This window comes from Hypomesus nipponensis, chromosome 16 (genome assembly GCF_054491055.1).
Source record: "Hypomesus nipponensis isolate SF chromosome 16, ASM5449105v1, whole genome shotgun sequence".
Classification (NCBI taxonomy): domain Eukaryota; kingdom Metazoa; phylum Chordata; class Actinopteri; order Osmeriformes; family Osmeridae; genus Hypomesus; species Hypomesus nipponensis.
The window spans coordinates 555,262-575,262 of record NC_140376.1 but is presented as its reverse complement, the minus strand read 5'-3'; the positions used below and the strand labels follow the sequence as shown (position 1 = coordinate 575,262).

Genomic DNA, 20,001 nt, shown 5'->3' with positions numbered 1-20,001 from the left:
CCCTGACACACACACACACGCACACACACTCACACACACAGGCCTACCAAAAAAACAGACGCACAACACCACAACTCATAGAGGGCAGGATATTTAGTAGCCTATATGGCACTTTGTTACAAACATTTTATTTACAAAAGTTACACATTCATTGCTGGATATGTGGCTTGAACTTGTTGGCATTTCCTAAAATACAAGAGATAAAACAGTGTAGTTCATATTTTAACTTATATAGTACATGTATTCAGTGTGATTAAGTCATATCGATTATGTAATTACATGGTTACCACAGTGTAAGTCAATTATATCAAACAAGGATTCAGCACATTTCATGATCACTTAATGCCTCTGTATTTGAGACAAACACTAAATATATACTTAAATATTAAGCTAGGTTTCACAACAGCATGTTGCTTCATGCAACTAACCCTGAATGGACCATGACCCAGGTGGATGGAGGGTGGACTTCCTGGATCCACCAACTAAACACCCCCAGACCCCAGAGCTCCTCCACCCCCTCTCCCCAGGGGTCCAGGAGCTGAACTAGAAAGTTTCAAGACCTCACTACTCAACAGGTGACAGAAGCAGATGTCCAGATGTCAAGTTGGTGTTTTGTTTTTTTCATGGAAAATGTGTTTTTCTGTTGCAGGAGAACTGTCTGTACTCCTCCTCCCTGTGGTGGCAGAGCTTCAGGGGTCTAGTGGAGGGGGATGGAGGCGACGTGGAGGGTCTAGTGGAGGGGGATGGAGGCGACGTGGAGGGTCTAGTGGAGGGGGATGGAGGCGACGTGGAGGGTCTAGTGGAGGAGGATGGAGGCGACGTGGAGGGTCTAGTGGAGGAGGATGGAGGCGACATGGAGGGTCTAGTGGAGGGGGATGGAGGCGACGTGGAGGGTCTAGTGGAGGGGGATGGAGGCGACGTGGAGGGTCTAGTGGAGGAGGATGGAGGCGACGTGGAAGAGGTCTGTCTACCCCAGGCCCCGCGGGCCTTCAGCCAGGGTCCAGACATTTCTCCTCATCAAACGACTCAAACAGGGGATCTGAAGTGTCAATCTTTGTCCAGGGAGGTGTGTGTGTGTGTGTCTGTATGAATATATATAGTGTTTGCGTGTGTGTGTATAGTGTGTGTGTGTGTATAGTGTGTGTGTGTATAGTGTGTGTGTGTGTGTATAGTGTGTGTGTGTATAGTGTGTGTGTGTATAGTGTGTGTGTGTGTGTATAGTGTGTGTGTGTGTATAGTGTGTGTGTGTGTAGTGTGTGTATGTGTATAGTGTGTGTGTGTGTATAGTGTGTGTGTGTGTAGTGTGTGTGTGTATAGTGTGTGTGTGTGTATAGTGTGTGTGTGTATAGTGTGTGTGTGTGTATACTGTGTATGTGTGTATAGTGTGTGTAGGTGTATAGTGTGTGTGTAGTGTGTGTGTGTGTAGTGTGTGTGTGTGTGTAGTGTGTAGTGTGTGTGTGTGTACAGTGTGTGTAGTGTGTGTGTGTGTGTAGTGTGTGCGCCCCAGGTCACAGCAGGCTGTCATGTCTCTTCTCCAGGCTGTATTCTTTGCTCCTGGGCTCCTTCCAGCCCACCACACACAGCAGCAGAATCCCTATCAGCTTGAAGCCCACCTGCAGCCCCAGATACCTGCAGGAACAGCAGCCAGGTCAGGAGCACAAACCCACACATCATCACCCTGTCCACATCATCAGTCTGCTGACATCACTGACACGTCACAGTTCCGGGGTCAGCATCCTCCACACACCTGTTTCTCAAGAGATTGTTGTCGTAGTAACCGCATCCAAGCTTGTTGCCGCAGACACGCTTCCACCAGATGCAGGAGGAGTCGATGGTCATGCCGAACAGGGCTGGGGCTGGCAACCAGGCTGGGGGGGAGATACAAGAGGGAGTGAGATCGTCAGTGAGAACAGGGCTGGGGCTGGCAACCAGGCTGGGGGGGGGGGAGATGGAAGAGGGAGTGAGATCGTCAGTGAGAACAGGGCTGGGGCTGGCAACCAGGCTGGGGGGGAGATGCAAAAGGGAGTGAGATCTCAGTGAGAACAGGGCTGGGGCTGGCAACCAGGCTGGGGGGGGGGAGATGCAAGAGGGAGTGAGATTGTCAGTGAGAAAAAAAGAGATCAGTTCAGTTGACGCCACTAGGGGGCGCTCCTACACTTATTTACATCAGAGAGACAGCGTCAGCAGCACACTCCACCACATCTACCTTCATCACCACAGCTCGGTTAGAGTGTTTCACTACAGATCAAAAGCTCACAAGTTCTAATCCCCCCGTGTCACTTTGGATGAGAGCATTTGCTAGATAGATAGAACGCATTCTTGTCCTGCATGCTATCACACTCCATCTCATGTTATGATGCAGTCTCTAACCCTAACCCTCTTACCCAGCATCCTCATCAGCAGGAACTGAACCCCGATGGCGAAGGATTTGTCTTCCTGGGGAACGGTCCTGAAACAACAACAAACTTCCATGAGCACCATCATGTAGATGGGGTTGTGAGACAGGCTGGTGTATACCTGAGCACCATCATGTAGATGGGTTGTGAGACAGGCTGGTGTATACCTGAGCACCATCATGTAGATGGGTTGTGAGACAGGCTGGTGTATACCTGAGCACCATCATGTAGATGGGTTGTGAGACAGGCTGGTGTATACCTGAGCACCATCATGTAGATGGGGTTGTGAGACAGGCTGGTGTATACCTGAGCACCATCATGTAGATGGGGTTGTGAGACAGGCTGGTGTATACCTGAGCACCATCATGTAGATGGGTTGTGAGACAGGCTGGTGTATACCTGAGCACCATCATGTAGATGGGGTTGTGAGACAGGCTGGTGTATACCTGAGCACCATCATGTAGATGGGGTTGTGAGACAGGCTGGCCACCAGCGCTGCCAGAGAGATGATCACCATGACAGGAAGCAGGAAGTGAGGACACTGGTTGGTGCAGGGTCCTGGCCGGGCCTCCCCTGGACCTCCAGGTAGACACCTGCAGTTGGAGTACAGCTGTGGATGCACACAGAGAAGATTACAGGTCAGCATCACTCCTCCCATGTTCTCTTAATTAGGATGGACTTGTATGCACAGTTACAAAAATTGGTTGTTTACTTGGGAGAACTGCTTGTCTCTCCAGCTAACTCTGGAGCTGTTGGGTCATAATATTGAGCAGGTTTATTGAGTAACGATGACAACCAAGGTGTCACATCTGATGATCCAGAACCCGCTCCTTTCTTGGCTGTCTGCTAGTGGTTCCCCCCACCTCTCTTGAACCTTTCAATGATTATCCTCCCCAACTATTGTCCAAAGCTAATTAGACATTGATTAGACTCCATTGATTAAACTCCCACTGTTTCCTGGTAACCAGGCGTGTCGAGCGGTTCCCTGGCCCTGCGCCGTGTCAGAGGGCTGTAACCTGACCAATCAAGTTCACACGCTGGGAGATCTCTGAAGAGATCTCTCCAATCAAGTTCACACGCTGGGAGATCTATGAAGAGATCTGCTCCTGGGATCTACTCGTGACAAGTGTTTCTTCTGGTCAGCAGACTTTAGAATAATTTTTTCAACCTTTCGAAACCTTTTTTCTAAACTTTTTTTTTCAAACCTTTGAAACCTTTTTTTTTTTTAAATATCTTAAAACTATTTTTTCTTTTTTTTTTGCCAAGAAATGAAAAAAGTTACGCAATGAGAAATAATATTTATTATGCCACCAAATACAGATTAAAACTATCTTGACATATAGTAAACAATATGTTTGACTGTTTTTAGCTCCTAATACCAAGGAGGTCATGTCCTCCCTGCGCTCTCCTCCCTGTATCCGTCTACTGTGGGTCCTTAGGGTAAACCTGTGTGTAGGAGCACAGCTCAGAGCCTCACCTGAACCTTGTAGGGGTTTTTAGGGTCCATGGTGAAGTTGGAGCAGCCAGCCTGGCATGGGGAGATGTACTCTACGCCATCAGTACCACACACCGGGTTGAACACGCTGGTCTGGCAGGAGCAGTTTGAGCTACACCCATCCAGCCACCTGGGACAGGGAGAGAACTCAGTGAGAGAGGGATCTCTCTCAGTGGAATTCAGAATATCTAGAAAGAGATAGCAGAGAGAGAGAGAGATACCAGAGAGAGAGAGATAGCAGAGAGAGAGAGAGAGAGATAGCAGAGAGAAAGAGAGAGATAGCAGAGAGAGAGAGAGAGATAGCAGAGAGAAAGAGAGAGCAGAGAGAGATAGAGAGAGATAGCAGAGAGAAAGAGAGAGATAGAGAGATAGACAGAGAGGGATAGAGAGCGGAGAGAGAGAGATAGAGAGCAGAAAGAGATAGAGATAGAGAGCAGAAAGAGATAGAGATAAAGAGCAGAGAGAGATAGAGAGCAGAGAGAGAGAGCAAAGAGAGAGAGAGAGAGCAAAGAGAGAGAAAACAAACAGACCAGAAGGAGAGGTTGAAGTCCGAGCCTCGTGTTTGTGCAGTTTGTGTTTACGCACGTAGTAACTACATCCTAGAACGTGGTGTTTGCCAAAGGCACCGGGCCAGCTAAAGCCCTGCGGTATCTACTATGAAATACTGAGCCCCCACTTTCACCACTCTAACGAAGTTAAGAAGGGCTGGGATATCCAGACAGGGATCAACGTCAGCTTATCTATGATTGGCTCTCTGTTGTCACCATCTTCTCTGGGAGGTCAACAGATCAAAGGTCATGAGTGTCGAAGAACATTGACAGAATGCAGATAACCTTTCTGCTAGGAGGTTAATCCAATCCAATGCCAAGTTCAATACCTTCTCTGGCTACAGGGATGTCAAGAGCTTCATGTTAGTTTTTTTGTCAGAAAAAAAGAGTGTTATCTCTGGAACAGTGTGACCCTGGATTCAATCAAGGTTTATGAGGATGGATGGATTGTTTCACAGAATCACTACTCTAAGAATTTATCGAACCACCAAAACATCAATATGGATTCTTACTTTTTCACTTTAGATAAAAGCGTCGATAAGAGTTTTGAGAAAATATGACGTAACGTAGTTCCATTTAAAACACATCCTGTTGCTGGGCATGAGGGACAGTCACTGAGAAATGACAGTTTGCTTTTCTAGACAAGACGTTTTTTTAGTTGTCTTTGTATCAGCGCCCGCTCCCCAGACTGACCCAGGGCGTCCTGGCTGGTGGTTGACAGAGGCCACCCTCTGCGTCTGGCAGCCCATGAAGAAGAGAGGGATGCAGAGGAGCACAGAGACGAAGAGCACAACCACGGAGAAGCGAGGGATGACCTTCAGGGACAGTCCCACCCTCTTCATGATCACCCCGCCCAAAAGCATCCCCATGGCAACAGACGGTAGATTGACGGCACCTGGAGAGGGAGAGAGGGAAGGAGGGAGGGAGGATGATGGAGAATTTAGAGAAACAGAAGTTAACTTGTTGAGTACAAAGGGGAGTCACAGTAAACTAACCCTATCTATTCTGGGGAGGGTATAGCTAAGTGGTCAGAACGCTTGACTCCAGTTTGAGGGGTTCAAATCCCCCTGTACTGGTTCTGTTTGGATGAAAGGGTCTGCTAAATACATTCTCTCTGATATTCTCACATATTATTCTCTCTGTCTCTCTCTCCACAGTTTAGGAACTTTTATCTAAACCGACAGAGCTCTCTCTCTCCGTTTGTCAGCATAGCGCGCCTGTGAAATCACCATAGCAACACTGTTACCACCACTACAGTCTCCTGATCCCGGACCCCCCTGTACTTCCTATCTGTCTGGTGTTACGGTCTCTCTCTTAAAGGTTAAAGAGTGAAGGAGGGAGTGTTCCTGACCGATGAGCAGGCTGCTGTAGGCTGCCGAGGCGCTGTACTGACGCTCCAGGAACTTGTTGAGGAAGGTGGCGAGGCCGGCTATGACGGAGGAGAAACAGCACTGAGCCAGAACCAGCAGCAGAAACAGAGGGCTCAGGAGCAGACGCACAAACAGCCGGGGGAACACTGGGGACACACACACACAGAGACACACACACACACAGAGACACACACACACACAGAGACACACACACACACAGAGACACACACACACACAGAGACACACACACACACAGAGACACACACACACACAGAGACACACACACACACAGAGACACACACAGAGACACACACACACACAGAGACACACACACACACACAGAGACACACACACATCTTTTAATAGCTACAGTGTTTTAAAAAGTATATGTTTGCGGGTCTGTTATGAAAACTTTATTCAACAATACAGTGTAAACCTCTAGAACTATAAAGTCCTCTCAAAACATTAGCCGGTTACAAGGTGGACAGCTATAACTCAACAGTCATGGAAATTCTCACCGAGGCTAATCACAGTTCTCCAGATTATTTATACATGTGTCTGAGTGTGTTAGAGGTGCGGGCCAGCCAGCCTAGAGGAAGAGAACTTACTCTTGAGGAAATCAAGCAAGGAGATCTCATGCTTTTTGGAGTCTTCATTCAGGGTGTTGGTATCTGCTCCGGTCTCCTGGAGAGTGAAACATCACAGTTGAAGCATCATCTGACCTCTGATGTTTGGAAGAACGCGTATAGACGGGCAAAAAGCAAGAAGATTTGTTTAGATTTCATTATTCCTGTGGTCTTTTGCCAGGCTTAATCTTCTGGGGGCAGCCAGATTACCCAGAATCCCCACACAGGTCCTCCACAGAGAGACCGGGTTAATCTTCCTGAGCTGTATGTTTTATCTGATCTTTGCCTGGAACACTTCCACTCTTCAAACAAGTCTGATGGATGTTAAACAAGCAGAGGTGATGGCAGGTGGGATGGCTGTGTTTCCCCATGCCAGGTCTGTACCAGCTTGCTCGGGCTGGGTGGGGGTGAGGGGGAGGGAGTGAAGGGGGAGGATGTGAGGGGGGGACGTACCTGGGACTCCACAGGCAGGCTGCGGGGGAAGAAGAAGTATGGCAGTGAGGCCAGGGCTAGGCAGGCGGAGGACACGAGCAGCCCCATCCACCAGGCCCCCACCCAGCGGGGGTCTGACGGGCTCAGCTCCTGGAAGGCCACTGGGGGGACATCATTCAGGTATCATTCAGCATTAGAGGACAGTTCCACAGCACGCTTCGCCATCCTCAAACCATTGTTAACCCCTGCCCCCCCCCCCCCCCCACACACACACACACACACACCTGAGCTGGCTCTGTCCACATCCACATAGATGCGCAGCATGATGGACCCCAGAAGGAAGCCAAACGCTGGACCAAACACTGATATAGAAAACAGGATGGCTGGAGAGAGGAGAGGAACAGAGAGTCACCAAGCTATAACTGCAACCACAATAGATTACAGGCTGCAGGGTTACAGTAAGATGTTACTGCAGGGTGTACCTATGTAGAGAGGAGAGTTTCCAGCGCCGGCGAAGTCGTCCACGTAGGAGATGCCGTAGGGCTGGATGGGGACTGAGCCCACCCCAAACAGCAGCTGGGCGCTGGCCATGAGCAGCCAGAGGCTGTCCCCCCCCAGACGCTGGCCCTCCTCCCGCCCACACGCCTCCGCACGGCTGGAGTTCAGCTGGACACGACACATGTCAGGACGACCACTGGAGTTCCCCTTCACTGAGACACACACACACACACACACACACAGGCACACACACACAGGCACACACACACACACACACACACACAGGCACACACACACACACACACACACACAGGCACACACACACACACACACAGGCACACACACACACACACACGCAGGCACACACACACACACACACACACGCAGGCACACACACACACACAGGCACACACACACACACACACAGGCACACACACACAGGCACACACACACACACACGCAGGTATACATGCACACAGGCACACACACACACACAGGCACACACACGCAGGCACACACACATCATTTGTTTAAAACTAACACCATGTCTTTCAGTGAAGAAGTTATTAACTGGATTCAATGAAAATCTCCATCAAAAAAAGTAGTATGAGTCTAGGACTTAGTCTATGTCTGGGACACTGAGCCCAGGAGATGCTCTCCCAGCAGGGTGTGGCCTCTGTGGGGCGGAGCCAGAAGAGAGGGGCGGAGCCAGAAGAGAGGGGCGGAGCAAGAAGAGATCTTACTGTGGAAGACAGAGTCGTACTGGTAGGGCTGGGACAGGAAGTGAGGTAGGGCGAGGAGGAGGGCGCTGATGGACATCAGAAGCCCACCCAGCCCGATGAGGCGGGGCCGGTGCAGACGGCTGCCCAGGTAACTGACAAACACGATCAGGACCGTGTTCCCCACCTGGACACACAGACCCACACGTGAGTATCTAGTGTTGGACATGAATATTTGGTCTTGAAGTATTTGATATATTTGTACTCTCTGATCTACTGTACTGTACTCTACTCTTCCATACTCTGCTCTCTACTGTACTCTACTCTACTGTACTCTACTCTCTGCTGTACTGTACTCTACAGTACTATACTGTACTCTACTACTCCTAACAGGCTGAAGTGCACCCAGTGTATCTCCACGACCTGTGCACAATAAACCATCTGTCCTGTGACAGGCAGAGAGCTCCCCTACCACAGAACAGCCAGGCTGGAGGAGGGAGGGAGGGAGGGAGGGAGGGAGGGAGGGAGGGAGGGAGGGAGGGAGGGAGGGAGGGAGGGAGGGAGGGAGGGAGGGAGGGAGGGAGGGAGGGAGGGAGGGAGGGAGGGAGGGAGGGAGGGAGGGAGGGAGGGAGGGAGGGAGGGAGGGAGGGAGGGAGGGAGGGAGGGAGGGAGGGAGGGAGGGGCTCTCCTTCCTCTCTGGAACACACTGCTGAGAGGAGCTGGCAGCTGTGCGGTACTTGTGCAGTGGAGTGTTGTATGAAGGTGTGGTGTTGTGTAGTGTTGTGTAGTGGTGTGTAGTGTTGTGTAGTGGTGTGTAGTGTTGTGTAGTGGTGTGTTGTGTAGTGGGGTGTAGTGGTGTGTAGTGGTGTGTAGTGGTGTGTAGTGGTGTGCTACCTCGTGCAGGGAGGAGATGGTGCCTGAGGAGTAGCTACTGAGGCCGAAGCGTCTCTCGATGGTGGTGATGGTGCTCTTGAAGTAGGAGCTGTACAGCAGCTGAGTAAGCTGGAGCAGTCCATGGCACAGCACAAACACCTGCAGCAGGGGGAGGGAGAAGGGAGGGAGGGAGGGGAAATTAGTGATAGGAAAAGAGAGAGACTGAGAGAGGGGGAGAATGAAAGGGATGAGGGGAGAGAGAGAAGCTGGTCTGGGGGGGTCTGAGAGGCCAGGCCCAGTTGGGGGTCTGAGAGCTGGGAGAAGACCAGGGTCCCAGACATCCTCTCCTGCCGCTGGGGCCACAGCAGCGCGGAGGGGATCCCAACCAACATGTTGAAATGAGGATTTGTTAAGAAAACACCAGAGATAAATCCTTCCCTTCTGTTCCTGGACAGCAGCCAGGACTCGGAGTCCGATTCGGAACAGCTAAGTCTGCTGTTGTAGCTGGGCTTCCTGCTTTATGAACTCACACAAAGACACTTCTACACTGAGACTGACACATCTCTGTTTCGCATCAAAGTGGGTTTTAATTGTGGAAAGTTTCGACAAGACATGCTTGTTCAGGCAAACCAAATCAGTTCCTTTGTTTGGGACTCTGGTTGAAACAGTGTGTTATCAGTTTGACTGGCAGAGTCTGATAGCACTGCCTTAGGTCACGATTCTCTACAATGTTGTCTTTTGTCGACATGTGATACTAAACAAAGTTGAATTTCCTCACACCATGAGAACAGAGCTATATCAAGTTTCAGAGAAGAGAGACATCATTCACTATCATATGGGCTTCAAGTCAGTTTTGAAACATGGAAACTGAACAATCAATCATGAAACTAAGACCGCAGAGCTGTCAGCTGGCTCTGACTGACAGACGCAGACGAGAAATCTGTCCTCAAATACTTTCTCTTATAACAAGAAACCAAACACACAGACCCAGCCAGGGAAACACACACACACACACACCAAAAATCTAGGACACAGTGCATAAGGTCAATTAATCTTGAAAAGAGAAAAAAGAAAACAAATTGCATAACACTGGCACTCAAAAGAGAGATTACAGTGTGTCATGAAAAAGACATGAATAAAAAAGAAAAACCAACCCAGTGACCTGAGAAAGAGTCTCACTGTACATGAGTCATCCAAGACACACCACCTCCTGCCCACAAACACTACCTTCCCAAACCCTGCCGTGTGTCGGATGAGTCACCAACCAAACCAGCTGCAGAGAAGGAGCACGACTGGAGATCGCTTCAGAGACACCGTGGGCCCCCAGCACTGTAGACGTCACAATCCCCCCCCCCCCCGTCCCGTCGTGTCGTTAACCCTTGTCTGCAGATAAAGGTGTCTGTATTTCCTGAGTTTAGAAGGTGTACTCTCAGAGTCTGGCCTGGTGAAACATTGTTATTCAGACACCGTCCAACGTGTAGGAACACCTCCAGGTCTGCTTGTGTCGTCTCTGCCCTGGGCCGGGGGGCCTAGGGGGGAGAGAGAGAGACAGAGAGATAGAGACAGAGGGAGACAGAGAGAGAGAGAGAGAGAGAGAGAGAGAGAGAGAGAGAGAGAGAGAGAGAGAGAGAGAGAGAGAGAGAGACAGACAGACAGACAGACAGACAGACAGACAGACAGACAGACAGAGAGACAGGGAGAGAGACAGAGAGAGAGACAGAGACAGAGAGACAGACAGAGAGACAGAGAGAGAGAGAGACAGACAGACAGAGAGAGACAGGGAGAGAGACAGAGAGAGACAGAGACAGAGAGACAGAGACAGAGAGACAGAGAGAGAGACAGAGAGAGAGACAGAGAGAGGGAGACAGAGAGAGAGAGAGAGAGAGAGAGAGAGAGAGAGAGAGAGAGAGAGACAGACAGACAGAGAGAGACAGGGAGAGAGACAGAGAGAGACAGAGACAGAGAGACAGAGACAGAGAGACAGAGAGAGAGACAGAGAGAGAGACAGAGAGAGACAGAGAGAAAGACAGAGAGAGAGACAGAGAGAGAGACAGAGAGAGAGAACAACAGGAGAGGAGGGGCTGGTCTCTCCTGGAGAGAAGTCAACACAGGCAGAGCTCCTCAGCCACATGAAAGCTGTGATTACAGCGCTCAACCTTCCACTGAAGTTGAAACGCTGCACCAAACAATAGCAGTGCGATCAGAAACCCCCCTTCACCCGTCCTCGAAAAACACTGTCTGGTTTGACCTCTAACCTCCTGTAAGTCACACGGGTGATTGTGAACACCAAGTCAAACAAGCACTCCATCTCCGGGGGAAACACATTGTCGGCTATTCTCCAGAACCGCTATTCTTACACAGGAATACCGGTGAAAGTCCACAAAGAAAACACAAGCAGAACCACCTGATGTGGTGGAGTGTGTAGAGTCTACATTGTAGAGTCTACATTGTAGACTACGTGGGGCCTGGGACTTTGAAGCCCAGCTTGAAGGGAGTCGGGAGAGAATCTCCACAGGAGCGCTGGGGAGAGGCTAGTCTGGTCAGTGAACATGCGACACACCCTCGCTATACCTGGAACGAACAACCGACACAAGATAAGCCCCGAGAACATTCTGTTTCAACACACGAAAACACGAAAACAAAGCAGAGTTTGGAACAGCGTGTCTTGGTCAGCGAAGAATAATGGATGTATAGATGATTAAATGGATACGCTCTCAAACCTGAAACTGTTGTTGACCTGCCTGTCTGTGTCTGATGATTTATCACCTCACGGAGCAATTAAGGCCAAACTCAACTCTCCCGCAGTTTATCATCCAAACTGTCAGCAAGGGAGACCGACCAAGAGCAATGTAATTTTTGAAAATGATTTAACTTTAATCCATCCGCAAAAAATATATATAAATAAGTAAATGTGTCCTATTTTTTTTATCTTGTTTGTTTTAAATTACCAATAGGTCTATTTTTTTCACAATATTTTCCATCAACATTTCCTGTGTGGTGAAACGGCTTGGCGAGATGAATCACTTAATTGTCAATGATTGACCAATTTTGATTAATGTTTAATTTAATCTGTGATAGAGCACGTAGTTTTTCATCTTTGAAAAAACATCTTTCTTTGAAAATCGGATTTTCTCTTTATGAGATTCAATTTCAGAACATGAGCGAATTCAATCGTCCCAGATCATGACTGAGGCTGTTTCAAACCAGAAACCACCGCGAGGTCTGTCTGTCTGACATAACCATTATTAGGTGCATTCGACTTCATGCAGCGCCGGCGTAGTCTGCAGCCGCCTGCATCCCGGCTGACTTAAGTAGCCATTGGCTTTTCTCAGATTCAAGGCAGCCGGCTGTCGGCGCCGCCGGCGCAGCATGAACACGAACACACCTATTATTAAATGCAACTTTGAAAAACGGCTTTTCTCAGTTGTTATCACACCGATGAGCCACCGTCATCTGACTGCACTTCCTAAAAACTCACCGTAAACGTGTGTGAAACAGGTGTGAGACATAAGGCCTACCGCTTTAGGCCTACCTCAGATTGTGAAACTGTGACTCAGGCAAGGACATACATGACATGCATTTGATCTGATCTGACATGCCCACACGCTCACGGAGTGCTACAATCTCAAACACGTTACACACACGTGCACACCAGGGGCGATTCTAGGATCAGACCTCTAGGGGGGCTCAGCCCCCAATGAGAATGTGACATGGATACAGTGCCTTGCAAAAGTGTTAAACCCCCTTGCTGACAATTACAAATTTCACTGGATAACAATGAAAACAGATAATTTATATATTATTGTGCAAAATATTGAATAAATGGAAAAAAACTAATTAAGTCCCTTTCTTCATGAACTACCAGCATCAAATGAAATGATAATGTGTCAACAATAAATAAACATTGTTTTACTAACATGTTAGAGCACTAAAACGTACGCCTATTTAACATAGTAATCATTCCTAATAATACCATTATTATTTTTAGGGGGTGCTGAGATCAAATTTAGGTGTGCTTGTGCACCCCTAAAGAGTCTAAAATCGCCACTGGTGCACACTCACGCACGGCGTTCGGTTGTTTCAGGAAGACCACCGGGTTGGGGTTTGAAGCAAAATGTGTCTAAATGTGTGTGGTGTATTAGTAAGGGTAAATATTTGTGGAATAAAACGGGGGCGGAAGGTTTCGTACCGGAAATAACTACCAATCACAAGATGCCGATGTAAAAGGCCCCACCGCAGCCTGAGACGCCTGGAGGAATGCACCGTTCCAGAAGTGAAGCCCGTGTTGGTTTTGGACGCTCGCAGGCCTAGACCCAGGCAGCGTGTCTGTACCCGATCCAGAACAAGACAAGTGGAGTCAATTACGCAAATGAGCAAGTTACATCTTCACACTTAGTTGTGCACGCGGGATACAATAAATGAGTCATTTTTGATGTGTGAATGTGTGACGTCTTTACAGTGTGATGATGCAACATTTACCAATTTGTTATATCATGAAAGAAGATAAGTTGTAAATCAACCATTTATGTCATATCACATACATTCACAAATCACATAATAACCTATTATTGGTTTCTTATAGTGACAACCTAGGCCCGCATAGCGATAGAAAGGTTAGGCTACGTTCCGTTGACCGTGACACCGCTGCATGACGGACAGATCTCCGGTGCAGTCTGGTGTGTTTGGCGGGAGATGATCTACAATGACAGCACGAGAGGACCGAAACGCTCGTGATCCATGACATGACTGATATGATCCTGATTGTACAGCCGAACAACCTTGTGCAGTAAATTACATGTTATTGTCTGAAGAAAAAACAAAACACCAATTGTGGTGAGCTATAATCTGTGAAATATAATCTCTTTAAAATCTCTCAACACTGGTAAGAACAAAAAAGAGAATATTCCAAATACTATCGACAAAGACACTGAAACATGACGTTCAGCAGAGATGACGACACATGTTAGCAGGCACATTCCAGGCATTCCAGTTTGAACAACAAATATGCCACATATCCTCTACAACACAGTTTAGAATACATTTACATTTATTCATTTAGCAGAAGCTTTTATCCAAAGCGACTTCCAAGAGAGAGCTTTACAAAGTGCATATAGGTCACTGATAATAACAACAACAATAGAATAACGACCGGGAGCGCGATGTGCACATTCATGTTTTGAGATGTCAAAGGACATCGATTAGATGACAAAACAAACTGTCTTTTCTGTAGTGAAGCGCACAAGTTTGAATGGTGCGTAATATTAACGTAGAGAAAGCAGTTCATGTAATCAAATATCAAGTTTACCAAAAGTGCCATCTGAGTTTATAATCAAGGTTATCCCTGCTTTATATGAAGGCTCTCACAAATTAATTAAATCTGCATTATAATCACACGTTCGCCTTAAACATGATCTCGCCTTAGCTGACTGTTGAAAGTGTAATGTTAAAAAGGATCAGTTATCAGATGTCCCTGATACGGTGTCCAAGTTATGAACAGCAGTTCTACTCATAACAACATATTCATATTACATGTTTGCGAAACCTTTACAAATGTATTCATATTAACCGACCTTTATGTTGCAAAACGGTGACCTCGGTTTCTTCATGTCTTTGACATACATCTCTATTTGCTGAGAAAGTATCCACAGGGCAGAGCGGAGCGGCGTCTGATCTGCTGAGGTCTCCGTCAGATGGGTAATTCGTCCGTGTTTCCAGTCCGGTGAGTTTGAATGGGCTTTTATGGCTGTCAGTGATGTAATTGGACTCAGCCCACAACTACACGTTCAAATGTTTTGAACGCAATGAAAGACCATGGTTGGCACACATGACTTGTTTTACGTGGGCACTGGTTCCCTTTACTTTATTTCAAAAGGCCATTCTAGGAGACTAAACTGAGACGTTTTTATTCGCAAGACTATTCCTTCTTGCGTGTGAGATTACCTTACCATCAGTTGCAAAGGATTTTCTTTTATTTACCAAATTGCTTGTAATTTAACGAGCCCTGCTTCGATCCCTGTAATGGTACAAAATGTGAAGAACGTGTCAAGAGTTGAGCCATCGTTCCTGTGGATATAGTTCCATCACAACGTTGCGTTCAAATTCACCTCAGGCGCCGTCTTAGTTTCCGCACAAATGCGACTTGAGACTTTCCATTACAACACTTCGAAAAAACCTGAAGTTTCCCTCTGACTTCATGCTAAAAGTGGTCAAACAAAAACAGTTTCCAGTGTGACAGTCAATGACAATACCCATGTATACAGTATAAACCATAACTCAAAACAATGCTATTGTTCTGCATGTCAGTGTTGGTAGAAATATGAACACACAATGTTGAATGTTGATAGAAATATGAACACAACTGCAGACAAAACAAGTTCAATCCATTGACTGTGATGTTCTCGCCAAGACTATAAAAACATGTCCAAACTGTCTTTATTATTCAGTCATATGAGTGTTTCTATACAAATACCATAAATTACAAAAAAACTTCAGGAAGCTCATATCGACTGTACCTTATCATGCACCGCACACTTCCCTCCTCATGTCAAATATTAAGCCCTTAGTTTATAAAAACTGAAGGCGCACAGCAGGAATGAAAAGAGAAAACATGTTTTATATCTCAAGGGCCCCGTTTAATTTGAGGGTTCGAATTCAGGAAGCGGAATACACAATATCCTTTCATCCAACACGTAGCGATCTGGAACACCACCAAGATGCTAAAAGGCGTCAGAAATGACACCAAGCATCAATCAGGCAAGTTGCTTCGATATTTCAAACAGTGATTATTAGAGTGCTATTATCCATTAACTTGAATGATCCAAAAACCTGTTATTGCTAGGTTGTGTTCTGACACAGAACAGTCTAAATTGAACATTATGGGATAGTGACGACAACACAGTTTAGGCAGACTGATTCTGGGCCAGACCCTAACCCCCAGGCAGCCATGTTGAGGCTCAGATCCAGGAGTCGCGAGAGACCAGCAGACCTCAGAACCTCTCCAGACCTCAGAAACCATCTCACCCAGGATCTCTTCTCTTCCCGGAGCATTCCCTCTCCAGGGAAACCGCATGAAGCCTGAAGTTCCAGGAAAAGATCTGTGGTGCCAGACCTGTGGGATATGTCAGGCTGGTGCTGTGTTCTGTCTTCACACACTCACACTGCCTGGTCAACAGTGGTACCCTGCATCACAGCTGAACTGGGCCCAGGAGGTCCTCTATCCCTGACATCACAGCTGAACTGGGCCCAGGAGGTCCTCTCTTCCTGACATCACAGCTGAACTGGGCCCAGGAGGTCCTCTCTTCCTGACATCACAGCTGAACTGGGCCCAGGAGGTCCTCTATCCCTGACATCACAGCTGAACTGGGCCCAGGAGGTCCTCTATCCCTGACATCACAGCTGCACTGGGCCCAGGAGGTCCTCTCTTCCTGACATCACAGCTGAACTGGGCCCAGGAGGTCCTCTCTTTCTGACATCACAGCTGAACTGGGCCCAGGAGGTCCTCTCTTCCTGACATCACAGCTGCACTGGGCCCAGGAGTTCCTCTCTTCCTGACATCACAATCACAACAGAGAAATGTACACCTCTCTAACATACAAAACTAAATGGTAGAAAACATTAGGATGGTGTGTCATTAAAGACAGGTTCTATAAAGCTTAGTTCTGAAGAAACGGTCTTGTAGATCGTGTCTTCATGTGAGGAGTTGAGGAACAGGATGGAAGCTCTCCAAGGTGAAGATGGAGTATTTCCTGGTTTCTTGTAAAGCCCAGAATCTTCCCTCCCTTCCTTCCTTGTTTGTGAGGCATCATAAAGGGTGACTAACTTCAAGCGGTGCCATGAAAATGTGCTTCCTCCTCTTTCCTCTACTTGTTAAAAGATCAACAGTTCATACAAAACAGAAACGCTGAGAAGGAAAGTCTCGTCTTTCGTTTGATAAGACACAGTTTCTGTGATTGGGTTTTTCCTGATTAGTGCTGGTCACAAACGTCTGGTCTTGCAGGTTTAAAAAAATGTATAAAGAGTGAAAGAATGGGAAGCTGTAGGCCCCAGGGGTCAGCTGTAGGCCCCAGGGGGTCAGCTGTAGGCCCCAGGGGTCAGACGTAAGCGCCCAGGGCAGCGTGGAACTCTGTGAGACACTGAACCAGCTGCTGGAACTTGGGCCTCTCCTCAGGATCCAGGGCCCAGCAGCAAGCCATCACTGCAAACCTGCAGAGGGAGGGGGAGAGGGGAGGGGAGAGAGGGGGGGAGGAGGAGAGAGAGTGGGAGAGAGGAGGAGAGAGGGAGGAGGAGGAGAGAGGGACGAGGGTGGGAGGGAGGAGGAGAGAGGGAGGAGGAGAGAGGGACGAGGGTGGGAGGGAGGAGGAGAGAGAGTGGGAGGAGGAGGAGAGAGGGAGGAGGAGGAGAGAGGGACGAGGGTGGGAGGGAGGAGGAGAGAGAGAGGGAGGAGGAGGAGAGAGGGAGGAGGAGGAGAGAGGGACGAGGGTGAGAGGGAGGAGGAGAGAGAGAGGGAGGAGAGACAAAACAGAAAGAAAGGGAAAGAAACAAAAGGACTTCATCAACAATCTGGACTCAAAAGCAAACTGGACTAATTGCACCACACCGGGTCTAACTAAATCCACAAGAACAAAAAAGGCCTGAATCTATAAATAAAGAGAGGCGCAGGCCCTGAAGCACCCGCTCACTAAACAAACCAAGACAGCATTCCTCTATGTGTCAGTTCAAGGCACCCGACTGCCTGCAAAGCAATTACTAATCAGGGTGATTAAGTTTAATATGTTCCAAGCCCACACCTCAGCGCAGCCTGCACTCAGGAAGAGCCCAACTCAACACCTATTCTTCAGGACAGGAAACCAGCTCCTGCTACACGTCATTTGCTCTTCCTATTCCTGGGTTTATGAAGCCACAGCAGACGCTTTAGACAAAGTAGCATACTGACAGTCTGACTCTGCGACCTCTTGATCGCTAGTCGAACCCTCTAGCCGCCAAGCGGTGTGTGTGTGTGTGAATGAGTGTGTGTGTGTGAATGAGTGTGTGTGAATGTGTGTGTGTGTGTGTGTGAATGAGTGTGTGTTTAGTCCGGCGTCTGTGATCAGCAGCAGCTTACAGCTCATCGGGACAGTTGATTGGCTGGGCTATTCGGTAGCCATCTTTCAGGTAGGCGGCCATCTCGAAGGGGTCGATGTCCACATAGGGGGTCTGGCCCAGGGTCATCAGCTCCCACAGGCTCACGCCAAACGCCCACTGAGAACCCCAGACAGGGTCAGAGGTCAGACATTTCCCCAGACAGGGTCAGAGGTCAGACATTTCCCCAGACAGGGTCAGAGGTCAGACATTTCCCCAGACAGGGTCAGAGGTCAGACATTTCCCCAGACAGGGTCAGAGGTCAGACATTTCCCCAGACAGGGTCAGAGGTCAGACATTTCCCCAGACAGGGTCAGAGGGGTTAGTGTGTATACTGGGGCTTGACACTGTGAAGCCAATAATACAAATAAACAAAAACAACAACAATAATACAAATAAACAAAAACAACAACAATAATACAAATAAACAACAACAACAACAATAATACAAATACTAAAATGTGTACTACACAGTGTTCTACATGTAAATAAAGTTGTTTGGTTTAATGACACAGCCTGCTGACGTGTTAATGTGTGGGTGACGCTTCATTAGAACAGTGGCATCTGTAAATGGTTATTTATTTGATAGTCGGCACAACAGGAGATAAATACACCAGGAACAGAATGTTACCTGACTAACTGCTACTTTGTGAACAGTGCTCTTAAAACCTCTCGTAAATAATTGTTTAGTGAACATAGTCGCCCTCTCAAGAAACGACACGAGAGTGAAGGGGAGGAGGGAACGTCCAGTGCAGCATGCAGACGGCCATCAGTCTCACCGGACACAGACCCCTGTCCCCCAGGGTGTGGGGAGTGGAGGGTGTGGGGAGGGTGGGGAGGGTGTGGGGAGGGTGGGGAGGGTGTGGGGAGGGGAGGGTGTGGGGAGGGGAGGGTGTGGGGAGGGTGGGGAGGGGAGGGTGTGGGGAGGGTGTGGGGAGGGGAGGGTGTGGGGAGGGTGTGGGGAGGGGAGGGTGTGGGGAGTGTGGGGAGGGTGTGGGGAGGGGAGGGTGTGGGGAGGGGAGGGTGTGGGGAGGGGAGAGTGTGGGGAGGGGAGGGTGTGGGGAGGGGAGGGTGTGGGGAGGGTGTGGGGAGGGTGTGGGGAGGGTGTGGGGAGGGGAGGGTGTGGGGAGTGTGGGGAGGGTGTGGGGAGGGGAGGGTGTGGGGAGGGGAGGGTGTGGGGAGGGTGGGGAGGGGAGGGTGTGGGGAGGGTGTGGGGAGTGTGGGGAGGGTGTGGGGAGGGTGGGGAGGGGAGGGTGTGGGGAGGGTGTGGGGAGGGGAGGGTGTGGGGAGGGTGTGGGGAGGGTGTGGGGAGGGTGTGGGGAGGGTGGGGAGGGGAGGGTGTGGGGAGGGTGGGGAGGGGAGGGTGTGGGGAGGGTGTGGGGAGGGTGGGGAGGGTGTGGGGAGGGTGTGGGGAGTGGAGGGAGGGTGTGAGGAGGGTGTGGGGAGGGGAGGGTGTGGGGGGTGTGGGGAGGGTGTGGGGGGTGTGGGGAGGGTGTGGGGAGGGGAGGGTGTGGGGAGGGTGTGGGGGGTGTGTGGGGAGGGTGTGGGGAGGGTGTGGGGAGGGTGTGGGGGGTGTGGGGACAGCCTGAAAGCAAAGCCTTCATCCTGGCGACGCTCGAGGACCTTATGAATGATCCAAATGTTTGTGATGCGTGCTAGCGTTACAGTGGTGGTGGTCATCAGTACTTTCTTTCTTTTGAGGCTTTTCACACAAACCACGACTCACCACAATAAACGTTGCTTTTGGTGTTGAATTGAATATCCCACTCCCCCCCCTCTCCCCTCCCCTCCCCTCCCCCCTCCCCTCCCCCCTCCCCCCTCCCCTCCTCTCGTCCCTGTGCTGGCTGAGCTCCCAGACAGGCTGACAGGACACCCAGGATCAGACCAGACCACAGGGTGGGTCTGTCAGTGGCCTCCAGCGAGGGCC

At 49.1% G+C, this 20,001-nt stretch overlaps 2 protein-coding genes across 7 annotated transcripts in view; both read right to left on the bottom strand.

Annotated features, from left to right (window-relative positions):
• Nucleotides 1-78: 78 nt before the first annotated feature.
• slco2a1 (solute carrier organic anion transporter family, member 2A1) lies at nucleotides 79-14,748 on the bottom strand. Of its 4 annotated transcripts, XR_014731448.1 has the most exons (15): nucleotides 14,528-14,747; nucleotides 8,979-9,116; nucleotides 8,109-8,271; nucleotides 7,350-7,577; nucleotides 7,152-7,250; nucleotides 6,889-7,028; nucleotides 6,418-6,493; nucleotides 5,791-5,955; nucleotides 5,133-5,334; nucleotides 3,874-4,021; nucleotides 2,843-3,006; nucleotides 2,385-2,449; nucleotides 1,748-1,868; nucleotides 429-1,629; nucleotides 79-186 (listed from the first exon to the last, which is right to left on the bottom strand). XR_014731448.1 is itself a non-coding variant. In XM_084675687.1 (14 exons), the coding sequence occupies exons 1-14, from the start codon at nucleotides 14,576-14,578 to the stop codon at nucleotides 1,509-1,511; spliced, it is 1,794 nt and encodes a 597-aa protein (XP_084531813.1). In that variant the 5' UTR covers nucleotides 14,579-14,748; the 3' UTR covers nucleotides 79-1,508. The 4 variants fall into 4 exon arrangements, 3 of the variants coding, with proteins under 3 accessions (XP_084531813.1, XP_084531812.1, XP_084531814.1); XM_084675687.1 differs by having other exon boundaries at nucleotides 79-1,629; nucleotides 5,791-5,868; nucleotides 14,528-14,748; XM_084675686.1 differs by having other exon boundaries at nucleotides 79-1,629.
• A 592-nt stretch (nucleotides 14,749-15,340) lies between these two features.
• ryk (receptor like tyrosine kinase) overlaps nucleotides 15,341-20,001 on the bottom strand; it is a 35,631-nt gene continuing 30,970 nt past the window's right edge. For all 3 annotated transcript variants that reach the window (XM_084675683.1, XM_084675685.1, XM_084675684.1), the window contains 2 exons: nucleotides 18,058-18,194; nucleotides 15,341-17,159 (listed from right to left, as the gene is read on the bottom strand). In XM_084675683.1, the coding sequence (XP_084531809.1) occupies nucleotides 17,048-17,159; nucleotides 18,058-18,194 (249 nt within the window). In that variant the 3' untranslated portion in view covers nucleotides 15,341-17,047. The remainder of the gene's footprint in view (nucleotides 17,160-18,057; nucleotides 18,195-20,001) is intronic.

What these genes read in the sequence shown, in the direction of transcription:
- slco2a1 (XM_084675686.1), bottom strand. Translation starts at nt 14,578, where the DNA reads ATGTATGTCAAAGACATGAAGAAACCGAGGTCACCGTTTTGCAACATA. An exon ending in CTTGCTTGATTTCCTCAAGA is followed by an intron (nt 5,956 to 6,417) that starts GTAAGTTCTCTT and finishes GTGTGTCCCCAG; the next exon opens with TGTTCCCCCGGCTGTTTGTG. An exon ending in CCTGCTGATGAGGATGCTGG is followed by an intron (nt 1,869 to 2,384) that starts GTAAGAGGGTTA and finishes TCTCCCCCCCAG; the next exon opens with CCTGGTTGCCAGCCCCAGCC.